The sequence below is a fragment of the Acanthochromis polyacanthus genome, chromosome 5 (genome assembly GCF_021347895.1).
Source record: "Acanthochromis polyacanthus isolate Apoly-LR-REF ecotype Palm Island chromosome 5, KAUST_Apoly_ChrSc, whole genome shotgun sequence".
Classification (NCBI taxonomy): domain Eukaryota; kingdom Metazoa; phylum Chordata; class Actinopteri; family Pomacentridae; genus Acanthochromis; species Acanthochromis polyacanthus.
In genome coordinates this window covers 27,675,633-27,702,187 of record NC_067117.1, presented here as the reverse complement: position 1 = coordinate 27,702,187, position 26,555 = coordinate 27,675,633, and the positions used below count along the sequence as shown (strand labels likewise).

The window sequence follows — 26,555 nt, the reverse complement described above, 5'->3', positions numbered from 1 at the left end:
GCAGAAGCTACCTGGAGGCCCCGTCTCCCAAGACAAAACAAAAAGTGAATCATTATTTGGATCACATGAGGAATGTGTCTAGCGTGCTAGTCACAGAGTTTCCCTCTTGTAGCCCCTTAATGCTGTATATTACCATATTACACCACAGCGAAACCATCTATAACAGTCTCTTTTGGATAAGTTGTTGGGTTCTGGAGCACCTGCTGTATGTATACATACTGTATGTCATGAATTCATCTATACTTGATAATCTTGGTCACATGACATCCCTGCATGAGTCTGATGTCTTGAAAAGGTTGGAAGTCATTATTATTATCGACATTTCACTGTTTTTGTACACAATATTGGAAATCTAAACCCAAGTTGGTTATTTTGAGAATAAATCTCCTGTCAGGGTTCATCCAACATTCATCTTATTAACCACGCCTGACGAACGTCAGCGGGGTTACTGCATTCAGTGCGGTATCTGGCTGGCTGGGTAAGTATGTATGTATGTATGTATGTATGTATGTATGTGGCTATGTCCGATTCGATATCTCTGCAAGTGCTGAAGTCAGGATAATCAAACTTGGCAGTGAAGATCAGTCTAAGGTCCCCTGCTCAGTTGTGGAGTTACAGGTCAGCAGATCAAGTAGGAAGGGAGATACTTACGATGATCAAAATTGATACATATTGCATCATTTGTATAGGGAGGACAGGGTTTTCGCCAGAAGAGGGCGTGGTTTTGCCCTCTACTGAGGGCTCGTCTAGTTTCCATGTTGTCTCAGTAAAGGAATGAGAAACTGTTCTGTACTAGACAGGATAGGTTTGCATGAGTGTCCTCTAAATTGTCTTTTTTTGACACTATGGCTGGGGAGAACCAAAGTCAGAAATGTTTAACATAAAAAAGCTGTTTTGACCACTCGGTAGCAGATCAACTTCACATCAAGTTATAAACTCCTACTCTGCCTTAGCACTTTACTAGGTACTTCAAAAAGATGTCTACTGTACTCCAAACCAACAGGGCAGTGTGAAAGTAAATCGATCATGAGCTTATAGGTTATCATTTACTATTTATTTGTTAATTTTACATACATGTATCTTTGTTGTTGGGGAACTATTTCACGTTAGTAGAGCAACTTTTATGTAGCTCACCTTAATCATGGAAAAGTTGCTCAGTGGGTGAAAAGGTTTAAGTTTAAGGCCAACCAAAGAAGATATATTGACACAGGAGGTTTGTGGCTTAGAAAAGCTGGGCTCAGCATTGCTAGCATGGTTTGAATGCACGACCTATTTACAATGAGAAAATAGAAAAAAAAGAGCTTGTGTTCACGGTAAAAGCTGGTATAGTTGTACTCTTTAAGGGAGACAGGAGTCAAGTCTCTCCCCATTGTAATGATGTACTTTCATCTCCATATTGTTAATAATATTACATTTTAGGACAGCCCAGCAGTGTGTTTCTTATTCAAGGGTAGAATTTAGGTGCGTAAAACACCCCAGACAACAGACTTATAAAACGGATATATTTTACTCAAGTTTTGCAAAGAGGTATTAACTGCACTACATAGGATGTTTAATACTGAGGTTGTAGTTTTGTTCTACTGGAGTACAGTTTGTGAATGAGGTGGGAAATACATTAAAAACACCCCAATATAATATGGTTGAGGTCAACACATAGTTCAAATAACAGTTCTTTAACAGTGTAAATCACATTTTACTTCACGTGTTTACCTGTGTTGCCAATGAGTGGACCTCTGACATAAATACTAAAGTGCAATAATGCATCATTATTTATACATTTGGTGGAAACAGAGCAACTTATTCTACTGAAGTTTACACCTTAGTATAGGAAAAGCACACCTTCACAGGTGTGTCCATCCTCTTTCAGGAAGTAACCTTGGCGACAGTAGCACTGATACGAGCCGTAGATGTTGGCGCACTCCTGGCTGCAAGGTTTCTTGTCACATTCGTTCACATCTGAGCACAGAAAAGAAAAAAATAGATATCTTTATGTCATTGTATTTCCAGAAGAATACAGCACTTATCCTGTATTTTTTATTAACGTCAACAAATCTGATGGAAAGAAAATAAATGTCATGAGCCCGTTCGGTAATATTCTCTGATGTCTGTCTGGTGTGAAGTGCATTTGTTAGTACTAAAGAAGTCAAATTGATATTGTTTTATTTCGAAAAGGAAAAATAAAAATCTAAAAGGGTCTGAGTAATTTCCTCAGACAGCTGTAGAAAATTGTGCATTTGTTGGGAACTATTTTCATCTGTGGATTAATATAAAAATCATTCTTAATAAATATGGCAGGAAGGTTTATATGGCATTTAATCACAACAAAATAACTGCAGTGTGTGTTCATAGTGATGAATGAACATGTTCTTAATAGATTTTTTTTAAGAACAATGGAACTCTGGAATAAGATGTATCATGCTCTAGATACACTACAATAAAAAACAAAAACTAAAATGAATAAGAAATACATAAATAAATGGGATTTTTGCCTGTGAGTCATTTCAGCTGTAATCTTACACTGGTTCAAGCAAGACAAGCCTCAAGTGTCTGGAACAAATTAACCTGAAAAGCTCTAATCAAAGCCTAATCATGTCTCTCAGACAAGCTTTTATAATAAACCCTGATAAATGCAAAGCTTCACCTTTGGAACATGAACAGAAACCTTCACAACTTGATTAAGTTCCTTCAGTTTCTGGCTGTGACGAGCTGAACGTAACATGAATCGCCCTCCTGGTCAGCTTTGCTCTTTAAATCACAACCACATCTCCAACACACTGATGACTGACAGCGGCTGAACCTGGAAACCGTTATGTATGCACCAGGAGACGCCTCCGCATCCAGGAGATGGAGGCGAAATTAAATTCCAGCAGAAAACAGTTTTTACTGATAACAAAGACTTTACAAAGGACTCATAAACAGTTTCTATTAATATATAAAATCTCCAAAGTGTGTGCGAAGGCTGTTATTGGTTTTTGATGTTGACATTCTCCCCAGAGGCCAACCTCTGCATCTCAAGTTCTTCAAGGGAAATATGACAGTCTGTCTAAGCAAGGCAGCATTTATACTCCCAATATGGTGGAGGCAGGAAAAAAAAATAAAAACACAGTCTAGCGTACCTTCACAGTTCTTGCCATCGAATGCGAGGGAGAAGCCAGCTGTGCAGGAGCAGTGGTAGGAGCCCGGGGTGTTTTCACAGGTCTGGGCACACAGCCTGCCAGGATAGCGCCAGCACTCATTTACATCTGTCAGGATGGAGGAGAAGCTATTAGACAGCAGATACCTTCAGGGCCCACAAAGGACTCAGCGCCAGCTTCCATTCACACACACACAAAACGACTTTTCCACCTTGTTAGAACATTTTTATAATTTCAAAACACACGATGCAGCATTAAGAACAATATTTCATAGTAATACTGAAGTCAGATGATTAAAATTGACAATTTTCAAATGAGAAAACAAATAGCAAGCTTATCTTTAGAAAATTTAAAGTATTTGATATGAACACTAGCTCTAAAGCTAAAATCCATCATAATTGTGGTCAATTAATTCTCAGCTATTAAATATATTTTTCAAGGTAATTATTAACTACAAATTGCTGAAGATTTTGGTTCCAGTGGTTTCCAGCTTGACCATTTTTATAACTTGAAAAATAATATCAGACTGAAATTTTGTCTAAGAAGTTTTGCCTAAGAAATACTTACCATGTATTCTTTGCTCTATATTTTTTATTATTATTTACCTCTTAAGACCTGGCATTCACATATGTGGACTTCATGTTTCTTTTCAAAAAGGGTGCATTTTTCATCCATCCATCCATTCTCTATACACCGCTTTATCCTCACTAGGGTCGTGGGGGGTGCTGGAGCCTATCCCAGCTGACTTGGGCGAAGGCAGGGGACACCCTGGACAGGTCACCAGTCTGTCACAGGGCTACATATACAGACAAACAATCACACTCACATTCACACCTACGGACAATTTAGAGTTATCAATTAACCTCAGCATATTTTTGGACTGTGGGAGGAAGCCGGAGTGCCCGGAGAAAACCCACACATGCACAGGGAGAACATGCAAACTCCATGCAGAAAGATCCCAGGCCGGGATTTGAACCGGGGATCTTCTTGTTGCAAGGCGAAAGTGCTAACCACTACCCCACTGTGCAGCCCTTGCATTTTTCATAACAACGATAATAATAAAATAATAACAATAATTATAATAGAAAATAATAGCAACAATATCAATATAAATATAATATTAATATAATATAAACATAATAAATATATTAATCAGATATTAGATGTAATCCAATTTTTATATTTATTGGCTACTTCTTATTCCAAATAACTAGAAGAAATCTAAAATGCAAGCCCAACCAAAGCTAGGATTATATATATTAGTGATAATGACAATGGTAATTATGATAATGTTAAAAATAATTATAATAATAACAATGATGCTAACAATAAAAACAATAATAATGCTTATTCTTATTATAATTACTATCCTAAGTAATATTATTATAGAGTGAAGAGTAGAAGGACTAAAAAATAAAGACTAACAAAAAATTCTTCATTTGTATTTTTGTGACACTTAACTCATATATTATTGCCTTAATTTAACTGATCCTGCATATTGCTTCAGTTTCTTCATCCTTACTTGCACTTCTTAACCGCATTGGGAAGTTTTCTAATTCAAATTGATACGAAGGTACTTGTAAACTCATAAAAATAAAATTACTCAGAGTGGCTCATTTCCTATTCAACAATTATGAATATGTTCAACTTCCACTTAACTCTGCTCAGTTTTTGATGGTATTTTTACAGACCTATAACATACTTTCCAAACTTTATTTACAAATAACTATAACTAACATACCATACATGGAATTTGACTTACCAATAAACACTGACAAGTAAAAAAAATAAACTGAAAATATTACAAAGTTTCATTCATTTCATTCAACATTCCTTACACAAAAAATCTTGTCAATTAATAGCGTATTTTCATACCTCTTTCTGCTCCGTATAGACCTACGTATTCTTAGAGCGACAGTCGGAACAAACTGTGTCAAAGTAAGTAGGATTGCACTGGGAGCATTTGGGAGCATCAGGTGTGACCGTGGCTCTCAGCTCAGGTAGGAGGGTCATTATTAGACTTTTACTTTGGGTTTCTGATGCCATCGCCTCCATCTGGACCCGCACAGAACATCATGTCTGTACCTTACTTTCAAGAGATGTCATCAGATTACATAAGAAAGACACTCCAAATGTCTGTGACGTCGTTTCTTTTTTTAATAAACATGTTCTTTCTATTTTTAGGAAAGACAGATGGTGATTAAGTCAAGGTTATAATCTCTGCTCAGTGAGGGGAGAGAAAGAGTCAGAATAGTTTCATCACCAACTTGATTCAGGACCTGCGGCGTTGCAAAGAACAGATTGCACATCCAGGATTAGTTAGGAACAGTGTAATGTGTTCCAAGTTTTATTTTTTGTTCTCTTCATGACATACAGGCAGTTGCTTTTTAAAGAATTTAGATGTGACCACACCATTAGCTATCAAATTTCCCTTTTAGTGGGTTTCATGGAGGGTTGCGGCCTACATGATTATCTTATTTTTCAAATTTGGTTTTGCTCTTAAGAGGTCAGCAGGTTGTTCAACTTGCTCACCGACACAGCTGTAGGTGGGAATGGTAAACAGTGTTCTTCTGTAGGCACTGCAATTTACTCAATTCCTCCACGAAATCGCTCTGATGATGGCTTTCTCAGTTACCTGCACTACATCTGCAATCTTTCCTTCACTCACTATTCTCATAGAGGCTCACTGAGAATGACTGGCTCTCGGGTAATTGAAATAAAAGTAGGTTGAGGGTAAAAATTCAAAACTTGTGACGAGCAAACATTTTCCGTCCGAGCTGCAAGATTACGGAACAGTCTGTACATCTTGTTCTCTTTCCTGTTATTGCTGATTATTCCTGTACCCACTTGCCTGTTCCTGTCTTCATGTTCTCCTTCCTGTATCCCAATGTCTGCAAATGAATTCATATTTTGATCCACTATCATTATGCCAATTGTTAGATGCTTTCAGGTCAACGTGATAAACAGTTGTTAGCGTTAGTTCTGTAGTCGAATGACATTTAACTACTGCAGAGCAAGAGGGAACAATGAACTGATTTAACAATGCATAATAAGGCCAGGTAAACCTTGAATAATATAAAACAGTGGAGAAAATGTTAGAAGATCTGAATTTTGACTTGTTTCATGCATTAATGTGAGCAAGGTTTTAGTTGTAAGATGATATTTTCAATGTTTTTAGTGATACATTAGTTTTCTTAGCCGTATTTTTTCAGGTTTTCCATGTTTACAGTCAGGTACAGTATGTTATGCGCAGATTGAAAATATGCATGTAAACCCACTTAATGTACCATTTTTCTCAGTTAAAAAGAGCAACAGAGTCTCGTCTTTTTAATTGTTTGGACCAAAATCTCCTATTCTGGTCACAATCTTAACAAATACCCTCAGAAACGTTTTGTCTTGAAAGCCTAATAACCTAATTATCGTGTCACATGTTTTGTATTTGGTAACATCTGACATTACATTTACACCAAAGTGAGGTTTAAATGATCCAGTGAGAGGACTTCTGCCTCCAGAACAACTGAACCTTCAGTCTGCTCCTCGTCTTGCAGGTCTGACACGGTGATACGTACCAGTGCAGACTTTGCGCATGGCGTCATACTGGTAGCCCGTCTGACAGTCACAGCGGTAGCTGCCAGGGAGGTTGTGACAAATCTGGCCCACTCCACAGCGGTGCGTCCCCATTTGACACTCATCAATGTCTAGACAGGCAGAGAGAAACATGAAGCACCTCAGCAGTGACCCGCTGAGCATCTGAGTAGGTTTACCTTAAACACAGACAGCCTCCTATTCAGACACAGAACATGCACAAAATACATATGCTGCTCCTGCTTTCGCTGCTTCTGAGACATGTATTAACCAAACAGCAGACTGTGCAGCTGAAACATGATGTAAAAGTGCAAGAAGCAGCAGAATCTTCAAATGGTGACTTGAGACTGGCTCCTATGGTAAATGTTCAACCTAACAGTGGAAATTAACCTGTTTTCAGCCTGTACAAAAAGCGATTTAGGTCTCTGCAGCTAATTTCCCTGTAAGGGGCTGGGGTGGAGGGGGTAATAACTTACTTATTTAAACAGTATTAAGGTTTAATTCTATGCATTTATTTATGTATAAATAGGGCATGGCTCCTTTTAGTGACAATCTGCTGAAAAACACAAAACAAAAAACCCTCAAAAGTCTTGTGTTGTCAGTTTTACTTTTACTGTTCAAAATTACTCTCTATTACTATCACATATCACTAGTCATGTGATTGGCTGCTGGCTCATTCAAACCAAAGAACAGCCAATCACACAATGCGTACAACAGACATAAAAACTTAATTGTGCATCACTTAAATGTCAAATGATTTCAAATCCTATCACCTCTCAATGATTGTATTATGAACATTTAAATGAAAAACTGAAACAACACCTGCGGTTTCCAGTCAGTCTATAAAATGAAGTTAGAAAATGAGTTGTGAACAACAGCAATTTCTCAGTTTTGGACCTATGGACTGTCTATCTGCGTCATGGCTCCACACGGACAAGAACTACCATAGGAACAAATCTAGTTGGGAGTTCTCACAAAGATGGGAAAGGATCTGGGAGGATTAGTAACCAAATACAATTTAGCAGTTATAGAAGGAGCCACAGTACCACTGATCAGAACCACGGTGGCCATCCTCCTAAACTGATGCCATGGACAGGGTGCTGTTTGCACCATCTTGTTGTGCAAAATAAATGGGAAAAGGGTGCTTCAGCCTTGGCACAGGGGTAATCACTGGAAATCTGAGTTTCTGTGACAGTAAAGATATTGCAAAGGACTAAACATCAGTCTCTATGGATTGTGTCCAAGAAGGAGAAACCCATGCCTACTTTTGGACACCACATTGCAAGATGAATCTTTGCTAAAGAACATGAAAAGAAATGTGATGGATATTAGGATCATATTCTTTGATATATAAGGACAGAGTCTGTTGTAAAAAATAAAGATATACATACAAAGTACTGAAAAACAGAATAACTGAATCTCAGCAATGAAATGTGTGCTGACTTTTGTTGCATTGAGTTTCTACTGTGGTGCCTTTATTTTAAATGCAGTAATTATACCACACAGTTAGTTTATAATTTAGCATAACAGAAAACACACAGCTGTTCTCAAAAACCTGTCACTGTTTAAACAAGAAGAAACATTTTAGATTCTTTTACACTTTTCTGGTAAAATTTTCCATTTTATACGCATTTTTTCATATAAATATGTATTTAATATCTCTCCACATGAGTCATTCTAACTGGATGATATCTGGGCTCACTCTCGGTCTTCTTTCCTCTTTATGACTCATTCCGTCTCAGTCAAAAACAATGATGTCAGTGCTTCATTCACACCTTTCCACAATGCCATCCTCTTGCGTCAGTGCTGCAAGTTTAAGTGCTAAATCTCACCGACACACTTGGCTCCGCTGGGGCTGGCATGGTAACCGTTGCTGCACATTACGATCTTCTTCTGGCACGAGTAGGAGCCCACAGTGTTGATACAGTTAAAACCTGAGCTGCACGGCTCATCCAGGCTGCTGCACTCATTTATGTCTGCAGGATCACAAAGACACAGAAATCAGGCCTTGGGGCTGCAGAGAAGAGTGACTGGTAGGAGCATTAATCCTGATTGACAGGAATACCTGTGTCCATTTCCACAATTAGAGTTGTGTAATTAGTTCTTCACTTGGTGGCATTGTGGTAATGCTACTGAGCAAACACAAAGTGGCAGTTTTGGAGTGGTTAACAATGTTTGACAACCTTCTACTGTTAATCTTCAACTGATGTGACTGCGGCTGTTGACCTGGCTTGTTCCACTGAAATACACACTCCAGTAAGTCAGGATTTCCATGCCGTCCTCCATCAAAATGACTAACTACACTGAGTTCTTTCCAGAATAAATTCTGTTTCTTCATTGCTCCCATGGATTTTCTTCTCTCCAAGTCAATGCATTAGTTTCAGCAAGTTATTGGGATCTAAATCCATACCCTCTATGAAGTGGTAGCTTTGGAAATTCCATATATAAGAATAGAGGGTTTTAATGTAATGCTGAACTGGCTATCTGTTTAACTAGACCCTGTTAACATAGTGCAGCTAAAGTGGCAAACATTAGCTGGTGTGTGCACTGCTCAGTGCTTCAGCTAAGCAAGTGATGGAACCGGTTTCAGGTGGTGGAGTGTGTTTCCTTTACATCGTAATCAGGCTGGAAGCTGCACCTTCAAAGACAGTCTGCTGCATTTAGAATCCTGGACAAGCTGCCCACATGAGACCTTATTCCCAGCTAGCATACTCAGGTTTATCAAAACCAGAATTGAGGATTTGTCTATATTGTGTTCAGGCTTGAAGCTGCTCCTTTACAGGCAGTCAGCTGAGTTCAGAAACCTGAAAATTTTGACATGCAACCTTATCCTTCTTTATTCTAAACTATTCCAGCTAGCATATTTGGGCTCATCAAAACATAAATTCAGGATCTGTCTTCTGAATTTCAACACTTGAAGTAACTTAATAAAGCACTTTCAAGGGACTAATAAAGTCACTGAAATACCAAACAGTGGATGAACAACAGATCCACAAGTCACAGTGGAGTTGGGGAACAATCATTTAAAAAAACAGTTACATGAGATTATTAAAACATACAGATGTACATTTGGAGACACCCAAAGGAAGCCACTCATCCTCAGTGACAGATCTGTAATGTATGTGCAGCAGCCATGCTGGGAGTTTCAGAACTGATGATTACTCAGCTCTGCGTCGCTGTACATCAGCCGAGGTATAGGAGACAGTTTTATGACCCCAGCAGCACCCAAGCTGAACGTTACGGCTACTTCACTCCACATGATATTTCTCTAAACATCGAGAAATAATTTAAACAAAAGTGGGATGTTATTTGTTACTTTGTGTTACTACAGAGTTTGTGTGTTGGGTACACAGAAGAAACTGAAGTGGAACAAAAACAGTTTGAGGTTTTATTGGGAGTTTTCTAAAGTTTTACCAAGTAGCTAGTGGAGCAGCCATCCAAGAAATAGTTTTTAACAAACCCTCAAATAAAAAAAAACCCCACAACTTTTACAGTTTGGTTTTAGTACAGATGAAACAAAAAGACATTACATTTAAATAGAGCTCAAATGCTGAATCAACAAGAAAATAAAAGCTCTAAATATTCTCAACTCTGCACTTACTGCCCATCTTAGTCATTTATAAGAGTAAATTGATTATGTTTGACTTCTGAACATGTGAAACTAAAGGTGACATTGAAGGATTCTGTAAAATTGTGATTGGAACATGTATTTTTGACACCTCATACACAAAAAACAATGGCCACACTGGTTTAATAGATAATCTGCAGATAATTTTAACAACTGTAGCTTTGGAGGGGCTGGTAGGCAGATTTGCTGTTTCCTCTTGACTTCACTCTTTAGGCCAATAAGCTGTCTCATGGTAGACAGCATATGTCTTCATATGCTACAGACAGATACATCAGACATCTCTCGGCAATGAATTGAGTCAACAATAGCTAAAATTTCAAACTATGTCTTTATATAGTGTCTTTGGGCCTTGATTGAATAGCCCACGGGGGAGAAATGACAAATGAGGGTGTAAAGTGATCTGGTGAGGCTATGGCTGATGGTGATACTAGAAAAGAAGCGGTCCATATAGTGGGTAGTCTGACCACATTAAAAGTGTTTATATCTGATCGAAACAGACCAGAATGTGGAGCTAAAAGAGTTGGGAATTGTAATATCGATCAAAAAAGGGGATGATGGTATAAACTTTCAGTCTCTAGAAAGGCCTCCAACGTGTTGTTCACAAATGAGAAGTTCAACCCTATATTCTTCTATCCCAAATAATGAGTGGGAGGAAGGGATTTCCAAAGTTATTCAGTCGCCATCCAGCAGTTGAACTTCTCACCTTGCTGTCTTTCTGTGATGTTCAAATGTTCTTGAAGACTCACTTCCTAATTCCTAATTCCAACCAATGCCCATATTTTGTCCTTGTAGGTTCATCTTGGTCTTAGTAATCCTTAGACTTTCAGTAAAAAGGAACCTTCTTTTTAGTTTCTAACTAAGCTTTCTGGACAGCTGCGGCTCAAGTTGCCCACTAATCGCAAGGTTGGCGGTCCAATAACTGTTGAAGTGGGTAAGACACTGAACCCAAAGTTGCTCCCGATTGCAGGCAGTACTGTGCATAGCAGCTTTGTAACCACTGGTGTGTGTGAATGAGAAACACATTGTGAAATGCTCTGAGAAACATTAAGGTCAAAAAGCACTATGTAAGTGCAGACCATTTACCATTCTTTGGTGGCTTCTTTAGTCCCAAAATTCACATTATGATATAGTTGTGCAAGTCAATTTCTTTTCTCCCTTTATTAACAGTGAAAAGTATTACACAGTCAATACGGGTTGGAGCAAATGTACACACTGCATGGAAAATGTGAAAAATTGTGTTGTTGTTGGGGCCCGACACCTCATCTTGGTAGATCCTGCCTTCTCTCTACTCACTATTCTGTATTAAAAGTTGTGTTCACCCAATGAAAAGCAGCACTGATGTTCTCTTACCGATGCAGTTGCCGTGAGAGTCCTGTGTGAAGCCACTGATGCACTTCTGTTTAGGTTTACACATGAAAGAGCCCACTGTGTTCTCACACACAAATCCCAAACCACAGTTCTGTGTTCTTGCCAGGCATTCATCAATGTCTGTAGAGAAAGAACAGATGAAAACAAATTCAAATATGTCATCTTGACAAGCCAAAATAATCAATACGTCTGTTGTACGGGGCTCAAATCAGCTCTCTCAGCTTCAACCTGAGCTCCCAGCTTGTTAACAGTACAGCAGGTGGCACTGTGGCTCAAGCGCAGAACAAACATGTGCAGCAGCAGCAGCAGCCCAGAAATGCAAACTTTTCCTCTGCCAATGTTTAGCTGGAAGATGAATTCCAATAAAAAACATCACTTGATCCGACTCTGCAATTAACGGAAGCTGAGCAAAACTTCTAAAAATGACAGTTATTGAATCTCATGAACGATGGGTGAAGTTTAAAATGGAAGATTTGTTCGGTTTTGCGCCGCGAGCCTCATTCTCACGAGTTCACGCTATCCTGGGCCCTCTGAGCGGAAGGTCTTAATTGGGGTTTTTCTCCACCAATCATCAGTGGAGGGACACGTTTCCACCGTCACAGCAGAGATCTCTCCTTGCTTTCATGCAGCTAATTAGTTTTTCCCCTGTTGGATGGTCGACTAAATATTACCTTCATTATCTGGCTACATTGATTAGTCCTCCCTGGTGCCAAGTGCTGATGACACGAGTCACGGAGCTTCAAAGTGCTTTACCGCCTGCGCAATGCTGCCTCTCCGGGTGATTATCTTGTCACATAGAACCTGGGCATATGCTCAAGCACAAACATCACTACTGGGGCCAAAAAATATTAACATACATATTTATGAAGCTTCACTGACTGAGTTAAAGCTCCGACATGACCACAGACATGCAATTCCCTGAGTGTTTAAGCGGAATGTTGGCACTAAAATGACTGGTGTGGATTGCATTTATCTAAACAGGGACTGAGGGTGAAAACGTGCTTTTCTAAATATACCCTGTTCCTGTTAATGAGCCACTTTGAAAACAATTGTCTGCCATCAATAAAGGAGTCCTAAAGGGGCCCTTTAAGGACACATTATTCTGGGTTTTCAATGATACAATTAGAGAAAGCGGTAGAGGGGAAGTGATGACAAACATCAGGACCAGAATAGCCTGTGTGTGTGTGTGTGTGTGTGTGTGTGTGTGTGTGTGTGTGTGTGCATGATCATCTATTATGAGCTTCCTTGGTTTTAGGTGTTGTTGGTTGCTGGGTCCTCTACAAATTGTTGAAAAACTGGCAACGCTGAGTGTCCAACACAAATATGAGCTCCAGCCAAAGATAAGCAGCAAGTTATGAAATTCAAATACACTGAAGGCAATGAAAAGTTACAACTATACATAAATAACTACTGCAAGTTTTCAAGTTGGGTGACACGACACCAAACAATTTAAATCCAACACATTTCAATTGTATAAAGTAGTGCAGCCTTTAGTGTGGTGGTCAGGGTGGTACATGGGCATATAGTGAGTGTTTAAAGCCATAATCCTTAGTCATTCAGTGTGTTTACATTCTTTAATTTCCTCTCTATATGACTATTTCATATTTAGTGGCAATATGGGGTCGATCATTCCCATCCTCAATCAATTGTACATATGTAATCTAGAATTTCAGTTTGTAATTTTACTTTCATCTGCAGGACAGTAAACTCTCTACTGATGCAAAGCCACATGGTGAAGTTTATTACAAAGGAGCCAAAATAAAGGCATTGTTTTTGATACCACAGTTAGTGCAAACCACAATTTCCTATCAAATCAAATGCTTTACATTCAAACAAAAAAAACAAGATTTTTTTTAAAATTAAATATTATTAAATGTGCGTTTCTGTATTTTTGTGTTCTTGCATTGTGCATAACAAGGTAATCCATAAGCTTTAATCAGTGCAGCTTTAGGACAAAGGGTATGTGCTGTATATGGTCCAGATCTGGAATGGAGATGGGGTTGTAAATGCTCATAGGGTTTTAGAATCAGGCTAATTCCTGGACAGGTTTTCTGTGGTGTAGATGAGGAGGAATCTGGGTTGCTGATGAAATCACAATGTGAGCGATGACCTCCTTAAACAGTATTCATTTTTGACAGTTTGGTCAATATTTGCACAACACTACTGTCACTGAAATAGGAAATGCTCTTTTAACATGCATTTCTACATAGATTTCTCTGTACAAAGTCATTTATTTAATGTTGAATACAATCTTTGTAATATTTTTCCCCTATGCTGTTGACCATCGCCATTTTTATTACGCTTCGACCAGTATGGGTTGTTCAGGGTCGTTGTACATTAAATGTAATGTTCTGACAGCTTGCAATGACAAACAACCCATCATTCATGACTAGGCTTCTTTGTTAACAAGGGTGGCTGCAATTGAATACATGAAATAGAAATAAGAGAGATTAAATTAGGACGCTCAACTGAGATTGTTCAGTTTTTTACAGTTACGTCTGCTGTTCTCCATTTTCCTCTCTTTTATCCCTCCTATTGCAAACTAAGATTCATATTTTAAAGCATTATTAATTATCGTTTTCCAGACTCTGTTTTAGGGTAATCTGTGACTGACTTTTAACTTAGCCGCTAGCCTTATCCACTGTGAGAGAAGCTAACTTCCTGGTTTGTGGCAAAAAAATTTGTGTCTCTTGTTCACTTTTTGCAGTCTCTGCTGGAGAGACATTTCTGAGCGCACAGAGCGAGGACAGACAGACGGAGGTTGCTGCTTCAGACCTGAAGATGCACATTTAAATCATCAATAATTACTCAATAATATACCAGCATTGACAATCGAGTAAAAGCCAAATATGGCCACAATAATTGGGCAGGCAGATAACTGACCTATCCCTACTTTGATTAGAACATCTGTTTGTTTGGCTGCAGTTCATACGGACAGACTAGTTGCTAGTATGTTGTATTTCTGGTAATCACAAATAAACCATGAGTGAAACCTGAACAACTGCAACTTTTAGCAAACCTTAACCTTATTTTACTGGCCGCTTTCCTACTCTTTCCTCAGCCCTAACTATATTGTAACTGTGCAAAGCAAAAACACATGAAGCCGTGATGTAAAGAATATTGTCACTAAACATTATTCTGTGTTGGTGGTTTTGTTGTGCTGTCCACTGTGTCTAATTTCTGTTCCTCAACCAATAAAATCAAGTTCAAGTAAATCCTGCAGTGCATGCCGAAGAAGACGTCATCAGCATCTGGGAAAGACTGCCGGCTAAATTGGCCTAATGAAGTACATCAGGAACAATGAACTCACCCTCACAAACACTGTTCCTCAGCTGGTAGCCTGCAGGACAAGTGACCTGCAGCTCGCATACAAATGAGCCCACTGTGTTCACACAGCGCTCTCTCGGCCGGCAGCTGTGGGTGTGGGTCGCGCACTCGTCCACGTCTGCAGAAAGAAGACAAAGGTGACTGTGTGTGGAGGTGTGGGGGTGCGATTATGAGGTGGAGGTGAAGGTTGGAGTTAGCTGACGGACAGGTCAGCTCCCGTGCTCCTGCTTTTCTTCATGGAGCTCAAATGAGTCAGCAGGAGACGGACAGACTAACAAAGAAAATCACTCTTACATATAAGAGTTTTGAGGGATATCAGGAAAGTGCATAAAAAATCATCAAGCTGGGAAGCTACTGTGAGAGTTTCAAGCACAAATTTCATTGGTTGGTGTAGTACAAAGCCATGAAATGGTTTTCAAATTCATTGTTAATAGTTTTGTAATTATTGAAAGGAAGAAAAAAGGTCTTTTGAGATGCTTTTATAGCTCAAAGCCTGTGAGTGGGTGGACCAGCAGAAGCACGGAAACAACATGCACCGGTAACTCTAGTTTATTAACCCAGTAGAGTAGTGGTACTGAAGATTAAAGCTGCACAACTCAATATTTCTATGATAATCATTCTAATGACTGTGTGAAAGCAACGGCTTCTTTGGAGCATTTCATTGTCTTTCAGCTCATTACTTTGGCATTTTACAGGCATTTTTAATGGTCCCATAAGGAAAAATCCATTTTTACTGTCCTTTGTGGTTGTTATGAACTTGGAAGTGTAAAATAAACGAACGCTGTTAAGATATGAAAACATTTACTTCTGCCCTTCCTCAAGCTGCCCCCTTAACTGGTTAGCCTCCCAGATTTACAAGCAAGTAAGAATTCGACACAGGCGCTGCCTCACATCTAACTAACCAACAGTGGTCTAGCTCAAACTTTGTCTAATTCTGCCCTCTCACCGCTTCCAGGCCAATCATTCAGAGTGAGCGGCTGCCTCGCAGGTTACCGGGTTTGTTTGCTTTCTGCAGCTGCTTCTGCAGATCGTGACTGTGACATTTCACTGCTCTAAAATGTTGCAGCCACAAGCAAAGCACATGAATGTTCTGCTGTTGACTGCAAGAGCCATTCCCAGCATCTGATTCACTGAAGACCCAGTGGACTACTTGCATTTATGATGGAAATGTCACCACAATAGGAAAATCATGTGCAGCATGTTGTGCGGCTAAAATGGCTAAAATTACCATTAGTTTTGATCGTGTGATCAGAGGTAGAGCTCTGTGGAAACTGCAACACTGAGGGACATTCACAGATGACAACACTGTAATTTGATACCAGTAAATAAGGATCTGGGGTGTCACTTTGTTTTCATGTCTGTGTTGCCATGTTCTCATATTTGTCTTCATGATTGTGCTTCAATACAACCTAAACTCAGCTGGTCCATCTGTCTGCTTCTCTCCTGCTCTCTGTGCTCACATTTGCTGCATTATAATACAGCTGAATTCCCAATAAAGCTGTTCTCACTTCAGTATTTTTCAGTTTTTGTTGTGTGGGACCTTTAATGGCTCCATATGAGTGCTAATGTTGCTATTCGTCTGCTTGATATTTGACTAATAACTTGTACTTTTGTTAACTTTGTGTGGAGATAAGTAATTTGGCATCAAGGACTAGAGGATCTAGCATCTGAATGGCTTTTTTTCAGCTATTCACTGAAGCCGTACAGTGTTTTAGCTGACATGTTTATGAGTGGCTGATCTAACATGCAGATGGAAGTTAGCGATTAATGTTTAGTAGCTCATGAGTTGCAACACTAGACAGGACGTGTCATCATGCATGGAAGTAAAAAGTACCTGCATATTTAATGTGGGTTCAGTGTTTAAGGGCTTTGTTTTCTGTTTTGTTGCTAAGCAATTACTGCTTTATACTATTACAATCTGTTTGGCCATCAGCACAGAAAGAGTGGTATTCTCACAAGCTGGGGCTTTTCCAATAAAGTGCAAAATATAAATGATAAGTTTTTCCGTTTTGGTTACACTATTAAAAAGCTGACATGTCTGTGACGGCAGAAAAAAAAGAAAAAACAATATTTTTGGTGGACCAAATCAAGATTTGTTTTTAATCCCACTGATTCTGCACACATGACCCTGACAGAGTGTGTGCTGGAGAGCTGTTTGGCAGACCATTATATCAACTTTGGACAGCGACTGCTCTGTAAACCCAAAGTTAAATGTAAAAATATCAGTTCTTGGCAAAGGCTAAGTGATATTTTGCTTGTTATGCTTGTTTGTGTGAAATAAAATAAATACACAGTTGCGAACCTTTAAATCTTTATCAGTCAAACAGCAGTGCAGCCGGTAAACAGGCCGTGTTGATTTATGACACTGCTGGGCCCGTGCTGAGACAGTGGATCGCCGCTCTGTTGTGGCTCGTCTTTATCAAACTGCTGCATTCCCTTATCATGCATCGCAGTGCACAGCCGATTAGCTGGATGTGGTGATAGGGTTGGACTGGGATTATTGTTGTGTGTGTGTGTGTGTGTGTGTGTGTGTGTGTGTGTGTGTGTGTGTGTGTGTGTGTGTGTGTGTGTGTGTGTGTGTGTGCGCATTTGTGTGCATGCGAGGGTGCGGCAGCCATCCAGATTTGGAAGATCACCCCAAAATATGCTGCATTCCTCAGGGAACCTGGTGAAAAGGTCTCGTACGAATCTGCATGAAGAAGCCAACGCTGGAAAACTGAAAATCAGGAACGAGAGGGGAGCATATTCTCCTGTGTTGCCCTTGTGTGTCTGTTGGCAGTCCCTTACTGAAATGTCTTTTCTCGACTTTTAAATCTTGCGCTACGGGGAATTTGAATGAACTGCATGGCTTTCAACACCGTCCCACAGGGAGCAGGAGGAGGAAAAACACTGATGTGAGGCCTTCAGCGTGTACCTGGTGTGTGAGTATCATCTGCAGCTCTTTTCTTGTAAGGTTCACCTCACAGAACTACACAAGCATCGCTCCTCACAGCACAGAGCATACTTTAATGTGTTATATAAAGCCTCTGAGGAGCTGCAGCAAACACATTCATCGTACTGGAATGAACAGTTTCGCCCTTTGATATTGCAGAGACACAGGACGCACACATAAGCACATAAGCAGTGCTGTGGTGGCAAACTCTTGTTTTGTTTTGTTTTGGGAGCTGCCTTTGCAAATGTCCCCATTTTTTTCCCCAACTGAGAGACATCTGTTATCTACGTTGCAGAGAGGATATTTCCAGGGGCAAATCATGCTGAGCGCTGAGTCCGCCCGATCCTCTGGGCCCTGCTCTCCTCTAAGCCCAGGGATGGACGGGACCTTTTCCAGTGTTTGCGTATTGCCAGTGGTGCAGAAAGTCGCCTTCTCCTTTCACCACAGAGCTCTGGTGGCCAGACTTATTTCCAGTGCGTCATTCAAAGAGGAAAAAGCAGAGGAAAAAAAGTGCCTATTGCCTTAAGGTCCCTGTACCTCCCCTGACTGGTCCCTTGGGGACAACCACATTACACAGTTGTGAGGAGTGAAGTGATCCAATACAAGGTGGAAACAAAGAGTCTATTTTAGAGAAATACAAATGCTTAGTTGAACTCGGATAGGAGACAGCAGTTTTCAAAGCATCCCATCTAGAGAGCAGAGGAGGCCGAGCACAGGGAGATGTCAGACAGGCACCACTATTAGGCACCGAAGAAAACACACCCTGTTGTTCTTCCACACTGGACCCAGCAGACGATGAGATTTCTTTTTTTTTTGAAAGTTCAAGCTGCGGTAAATGAAGTCAGTCTTGGCTTATTTGCAGAATTGGTTTGAGACAGGGAGGTTGGAGTTACACAGATGCAGACCGGAGGCGTTCGAGTGCAAGTTGTGAATTTGATTTCCAAATCATCAGTGAAAGGGAATAAATTCAAGAAGATGAGCCACCTGAGGGGGCATGTAGGCACCTGGAAGTTTTTGTCGTAAGACATGCAAAATGCTAAACTGATGTGCCAAAACATTCTGAAAACTCACAAGTGAAGGAAATAAACTTTGAGTAACTTGTAAAAAAAAGTCACATTCCAATGTCTGGGATGCATTAGATTGTAAATTAACAGTCATCCCTATGTGATGAATAATGTTAATTTCCTCCTGTGATCTTTGAGTTTGGTTGCTGCTGGAGATGAAGTAGAGTTAAAGCAGCAAAAATGTAGAATTACATCAGCAAACATTTAACTGTCCCCGCAAAAATAAATGAATAAACTGAACCAAACTAAGCATGTATAGTGATCCATGAACTAGTGCGATTCTCAATGGCAAACAGAACAAACAGCTGTAGAGACTTTAACACAATGTTTCAGAATTGTAAGATCATGTCTAAGTGACTTAACAAAGTAAGAACGTTTTTTTTCCTAACATTGCTGGCAGATACTAGCTTAGCTTTAGCACCATGAGCCGAAAACAAAGGAGAGATCGTCGCTAAAAATTAACACCGGCCACCTTGACATAAAGACACCTCCCCCTCCTGCTTTGCTCTTTATGTTTGTTGTAAATAAAGCTGAAACCCTTTGGTTTGCAATGAAAACTCATAAATACATGTTACATGCACACTCAGCAGATTTGATTTGGCTGCTTGTTGCAAAGCAGTGGGAAGTAAATAACAGTTTGTTCCCGACACAGGAATTCTAAAATTGAATTAACTTAGAAAAATCAAGCCAATCTTTTAGAGTACACAGAATAAAGGGTGATAAGTTTCTCTTTTCCACAATAGCAGTTCTTTAGCAATGGACTTTTGCAGGCTTCTCCAATCATTTGTTTTTACCATGTGAGAAACTAGTAATTAAAATAATTATCATAGGTCCAATATAATGTGCATGAAGATCAAAAAGAGGAACATCTAAAGGAAGACAACACAATTCACATCAAATATAGACAGAGACAAGAGGTTAAGACCATCTGCTATCAAATAGCATTAGTTGATGTGATAACTTATGATGACTTGACTGAGGAAGACTAGGATATAATGCTTACAGATTCAGAAATACCAAGTGAGTTGGCCTTTTTGTTAATTGGCTGATTTGAAAAACACACCTAAGTTGCCCCGGCATGAAAATATAGCATCTAGAGTGATTCTAACCACTACTGAAACATCTCTATAGCGAAATGATATCAGTTTTAGTGATTATTCTCTTTGAATTCAAGAGCTACAGAGACAAACTTTAGCCTGGAGGGGAGCTCAGCATGTTTTGCTGGGCGGATCCGTGATTCAGAAAACTGTGCGGTCGAACACTGTTGATATCTTCCGCAAGGTTTGGTGGAGCAGATGTGTCTCTCCAACTATCCCAGCTATGTAAATCTAAAGATTATGTTAGCTATGCGACCACAGAGAGGATAACGCAGTGGGCGCCGATTACAATTTATCGCAGGATCTCAATCGTGTTTATCATCCGTGTAATAACTCTCAAAGCTCTCCACCTCTATGCAGCATTTAGAGGAATGAAAACAAATCCAACCCCCGATCAAGTGTCTGACCCACACATTCACTATTCAGTTTGTGCATAAAGCCCTTCTTCACACAACCTGTCCTTGCTTCACACACATCTCCATGGGAACAACAGTGTGTTAAACTGTTAACGTTCATTCTCATTCAAATGCAACTGAATACACCGTTGAGAGAGAGAGAGAGGAGCAGCTTTATTTACCCTGTAAACCTGTAAATTAAAATATCAAACAGCCTTGATAAGGGTTGAACCACTTCAGCTTTTTCCGATAGAAGCGCCTCCATTTGCTAAACAAATTACAGTCGACTGCAAACATCCCAGGTGTTAATGCTTTCACGGTGTTTCACAGTCTGGGTGATACATCTACAACAACAAGTGCTCCACAGTTTACTTCACAGTCTACTTACAACTCTGTCAAAACCTCAAACAGCCCCCCACCCTCGCACTCCCATCTTGTCGTGCTATTTGCTTTGTTTCATTCCAGTCTAAACCAAATGCTGCCCACCCACATGTCCACATGTGGGAACACTTCAGGGGAGAAAGTGCTCCGTCTGCTCACAGAATGAATTGATAGGCGGGGAAACACGGACTCTCATGCAGTGCTTATGCATTTAGAGGTATTATCCCGTCTGCTAACGGACAGACAGATTAAATAAACTCAGCCAGGACTGCACTTCACAGCTGCAACACTCAGTACTAGAGCAGAACATGATCTAACTATCCACCCTTTTCATGTTATCTTGTACGGTATTGGTGTTTCAGGCAGGGATTTGTACATGTCAAGCCAGCAAGTATTGAATCCAAAAGCAGGACCATATATCTCTTTTTTTTCCATAAAGCAAAATTACTGCCAAGTTTTCGCCCTTTTGCAAATTCATGGATCAATTTACTAACTACTACAGTAAATTTTAAAACTGTAAGGCCGTTCAGGGAAAATGGGCTTTGGCATGGCAACAACTATACCTGGGTAGGGTTTTAAACATCCATGATCCATCGGCATGACTTTTCCCACAGCAAAATGATAAATGCGAGTGTGTGGGCTCTTCTCTTGTCATTTCATACTGATTTTCAGCTGCAGAACCTCCCGTCTGGAGAGTGGTAATCTTTTTATGCTCAAAGTTGAATTTTTACAAGCAGTGTAGGCAACTCCTTCAGGATGTAACCAAGCATTTACTTTAAGGCCTTCTGTGTTACCTGTTGGATATTCTAGATAGCAGCATTACATCATTTATTTAGAAATGGGTTATAATATTCATTAGTTGTGGATCAAACCTGCACAATGTTAAGGAGGAATCTTGAACCAGTCGACCTCATAGAACTGCTTCAGTTCAGTGATGTACTTGAGCCGTCTTTCATGCACAACTCTCTGGAGGTCAATCTTTGATTTACGAGTCAGAAAAACGTAGCATAAAGTGCTTTTGGGCAAAAGTAAGTAACAGTATTATTTGGAGAATGGCAGGTTTCTTCATGATGTCTAACGAAGGATGTCAAGCCTGTTTAAGGGTTTGTACAATGTAGATTTCTAAACAGTAAAAGAGCTCCAATGCTACTTTTAGGGCCTTAGCTGTTAAGCTTTTTACCACACAGAGTATTCTGCATTGAATTTTTAGTGTTATGTTAGCTGGGAGTTCACTTCTAGTGATAGCAATCTCAGAAATAAATGTTTTGCCCAACTGTGGACTGACTTTGAGCTCTGTGAGATTACTTTCTAGCTTCATGCAGATCAACATTTCCTGGTGGTGAGTCTGTATAAATCTCTATTTTCAAGTGAATAGTCGTTGTGAATTGCAAACTTAAAATGAGTGTTTATTGTAAGTCAAAGCAGCACTGACACACCTCTAATTTGGCTCTATCAACTGGACACGAGATTTGCCAACATCTGACTCCAGTTAGCTTTTATTGATGCAATTGCCCTCAAGTTTCAAATGTTTTCCAAAAAGGACTGTGACTGTTTGAAAGAAGTATTCATTACGGACAATGATTATTGTGTTAGATTAGTTCAAATAAATAGCGTTTGTTTATAAATGCAACTTTAACCAGGTTTCAAGACACAATTTGAACATAAATGCAGATCATTCTAAGCAAGAACTTTTTACTGAAACTAGCAGTGGCGGCTGGTGGTGAAATTGTTGGGTGGGCTAACAAATGCATAATACCGATTAAATAATTAACACAGCTGCAAAAGCAACATCACCTATGATACACACAGTTACATCAATTACAGTTATACTGGGATAGGCTCCAGCACCCCCCGCGACCCTAGTGAGGATAAAGCGGTGTATAGAGAATGGATGGATGGACTATACTTTTTTAGTGCTGTACATCAACACTCTCTTTCTCTCTCTCTCTCTCTCTCCCTCTCACACACACACATACAGATACACACGCCACATCGGTTGTTTCATCAGCTTGCACAGCCACAAATGCCGTCTGACAGGAAAACTCATTCTGCAGTTAGGAATGGCAATTTTCCCTGGATCCGTGGATTTCCGCCGATTTAATTTCAAATTTGAACACTTTATTGTCGCTGATGTTAACGTCGTTAACATCTCGCGGGAGTCTGCGAGACTCCCACGAGATGTTAACGTTTCACTGAAGCTATCGTTCGATTGTAAACGGCCCAGCCATAGACATATATACGTAGACGCCTCATAGGCTGTCGAGAGACGTGCTTACAGTGCCGCCATCCTGAAACGGGGCCAGCGGAGGCAGCGGTGCATAGACATCTACGAGGCAAGAGGTACTGTTGAATCTTAAAGTGGAATTATTCGCTGAATTTTGAACTGATTGCCAAACTGTTTGATTTTTTTAGAAACGTCACACGTGTAGCTACTATACAAGGTGCCCAGATATTTTTTACAATGCTGGTTTTGCCACTCAACACTTAAGCTACACACTATCTCCCTCTGACTCCAGCATAGTTATTTAAACAGCAGACGAGCTTCGCAAAAGATGCCGGACTTCTGTTCAGCCTATGGATGCTCTAATGAGCGCTGTAAGGAAACAAGAGCTCGTGGGATTACTTTTCACATGTAAGATGTATGTAAGGAATAATATATTGTTAGCAGGTTGTCATAGCTAGAGTGAAATAAACGCAGACAAGACGGATAGAACCCCATCAGCTGCGTGTCTGACTTCTACCCATGATCTAACCAGCTCTCTACATCATCCTCTGTATTACACAGCTGCTTACCGGTGAAATAACTAATCCGAGACAATTTTTTGTTTAAATTCGATGTTATGAATCTAGTGTTCCTAGCAACAGCCTGTTACAAAGGAAAAAAACAGACTTACTGCAGTAATTGGTGGGTTAGAATACAGCATCTGATAGATCTAAAAATAGCAATGACTTAAACAAATCAGAATTTGCTGTTGCCGTCACTGACTTACTGTTTTCAATGAGCAGCAGGTGCTGCTGTGAGCTCCTCCCCGTCTCAATGCACAGGCTGTCAGTTCAGTAACCCCGCAGCAGTCACAGTGTCTGATTAGAGGACACATCCCTCTGCGGCCAGACGGCAGGTGAATCGCGCATGCGCAAAGTCACTACAGATCCCATCCAGACTTACAGAGCGGGATATAAATGAAAATGTTTCTTCACTGTCATGCTAAAATAAACCACAGCATTTAGCCTCTAGTAAAAAAAAAACATTTTGGGTGTTTTATACTCACTTTTTGGTCTCTTCCACAACGTTATTCCTCTCTCCTACAACGTTGATTACAATTACATGCAAACTGGGAAATATGCAAATTAGGCGATGATCATTTAGCGACTTCTAGCGACTTTTAGGACAGCCAACAGCGACTTTCCGTACGGAGGAGTTGGCAACAGTGGGGTTTCATCAGACCCCCGTAAAGCTAGCTCGTGTGCTCCACAAAATTTAATACAGTCCACAATCCCTGATAGTGAATGTCTATTTTTTTTCACCAGCTAGTTGTGTCTCTGTACAGCGATGCAGTGGCCCTCATCCAGCTGACAGGCGATGTTAACTTTTCCTAACATGGACAGCTTGACGCTGTTTCCGATGTGACTTGTGCTGCATTCATGTTTTCTAATTTTGTCCGACAAATGTTTCAAATCCACAATTCCTTGTTGAGTCCATGCGGTATCTCCTCCAAAAAGTAAGCATGGGAAACGGAAAAGTGAATTCTTAGCTACACTTGCCGTTAGCCAGTCTTTTCTGTCAAACCAAGAAACGCAAAACTTACGATTTTGTCGTTTGTCCCGTTGAGTTATTTGAACATCGTTTGGCCGATGTGATCCTAGTCTCCTCACTTCCAGCTTTTCCTCCAAAGACATTAAGGAAAATGGACAAGAAAGCAAATAATCCACCTCGTTCATGCTGACACCCGCCATAGCTTAACTTTTTCTCCCTCCTTCCCAACTCTGGCACAAATAGCAGCACCGCTGCATTAACTCGCTGCTATTGGTCAAAAGTCAGTGGCCTGTGGGCTGACTGAAGTTAGCTCAAATGATCAGTAAATCACAGGGGCATAACATGACACCTGTCAATCACTTACAAGAACGAAATGAATGAAAGCGGACTGTATCTGCTGGGGCTGTAAAAAATAAGCCCATTTAGAGATATTCTATGTTTTTCTTTTGACTGATTGGTGCTGTTGCTACCTTTGGTTTCACCTAAACGTAAAACAATCTGTTGTAAGTTATTTAAAGAATAATTTTCTCATCTTTTTTGTGTTAGCTTGGGAGGGCTTAGCCCTGTTAGCCCATTTATACCAGCCGCCCCTGGAAAGCTGACATTATGGAAAACAATTACTGTTGTTATGTCTTAATTCTGGTCATCTACTGTAATAGACTGCAGTGATTGCTGACCTTCTGTCAGAGGTGCCACTGCTGTACCAACTTATCACACAGAGTCTTATAAAGGAAAGTAGTTACTATGTGTAGTGTTTGTTATTACAGCTACAGCTGCTGCCACAGAGTAATTGGCTATGGTTGACTCATGCTCCAGGCAATGGTCTCCACCTCCAGGTACAGGTAGCCCAATCAGTCGATGTATTGTTTAGTATCACAAGACGTGCATTTCCCTCCTTCATGAGTGACTGAATCCAATTAAAAAGTGTCCCGATCTCTGGGCAAACTGCTCCACTGCACTTTTGTTCAGTTGTCATGGCCCTACCTGTTTGTTGTTGTTCATTTATGCAGCAGTGACTCGTATTGTTGATGGTGCTGGGTTGTGTGTTAGTTGTGCAACCCCAGCTTGAGGGAGACAGCTTAAGGGATACATACAAGCTTTGTGAATTGCTCCAATTACTGCCAACAGTGACGTGACGAGAGGGAGTAGTGGCCCTTACCTTCACACATGAGTCCGTCTGTCATCAGTGAGAACCCTGGGAAGCAGGAGCAGCGAGCCCGGCCTGCCACCGCTGAACACTGCTGACTGCAGCCACCATTTTCTGCTGGAGACAAACAGCACGAACACAATCATCTCCTAATTCCACACAGGTATGCCTCCGGGACAGACATTTCACTCTTATATTTCTCATCTTTGTGCTGTTTCCACATTGTCTTGCCTCCCAGAAGCTCTTATGGACTCCTCCTCCTCTCCCTCACACTGATCATCACTCTCTGCAGGAAGGAGCCTCTCATGAGCCATCGCAATCACACAGCAGAATCAATTCTCCCTATTTAACAGCTCAATAGCCCTGTCACAAAGAGGCATGGGCCAGGAACTGTTTCCCCACAATCTCTTGCCAACACATTCCCCTCTAAAGTTCTGCAGTGGTTAAGACCGCTAAATACATTGATCAGGATCTTGCAACTAACAATCAGAGACACTCTGAAGGAGCTGTAGGCTTTCGCTGGAGCCTGGAGGAAAGAGTCAAGTAGGTTGAGGTTTCACGCTGGTGATCGTCTATAGTGACGGGACAGGATTCAGCTCATGAAGCTGAAGCAACTGTCCCTGTTTTCTCTTCTGTTCATGAGGGAGTCGGCCTCAGGGCAGGGAGGCAGTCCTAGGACACATCATCCAGACCTGCTTGATTTCTTTCGGTATAATCAGAGCTGATGTTTTGAGCAGATGCAT

General features: G+C 40.4%; 1 protein-coding gene across 1 annotated transcript in view; it reads right to left on the bottom strand.

Moving 5' to 3' along the window:
* The window catches only part of fbln2 (fibulin 2), a 92,561-nt gene that overhangs the window by 9,579 nt on the left and 56,427 nt on the right, over nucleotides 1-26,555 (bottom strand). Inside the window, exons 8-14 of the mRNA XM_022202999.2 lie at nucleotides 25,825-25,929; nucleotides 15,026-15,160; nucleotides 11,698-11,835; nucleotides 8,552-8,695; nucleotides 6,704-6,832; nucleotides 3,117-3,242; nucleotides 1,840-1,956 (exon numbers count right to left, since the gene is read on the bottom strand). Of these exons, the coding sequence (XP_022058691.2) occupies nucleotides 1,840-1,956; nucleotides 3,117-3,242; nucleotides 6,704-6,832; nucleotides 8,552-8,695; nucleotides 11,698-11,835; nucleotides 15,026-15,160; nucleotides 25,825-25,929 (894 nt within the window). The remainder of the gene's footprint in view (nucleotides 1-1,839; nucleotides 1,957-3,116; nucleotides 3,243-6,703; nucleotides 6,833-8,551; nucleotides 8,696-11,697; nucleotides 11,836-15,025; nucleotides 15,161-25,824; nucleotides 25,930-26,555) is intronic.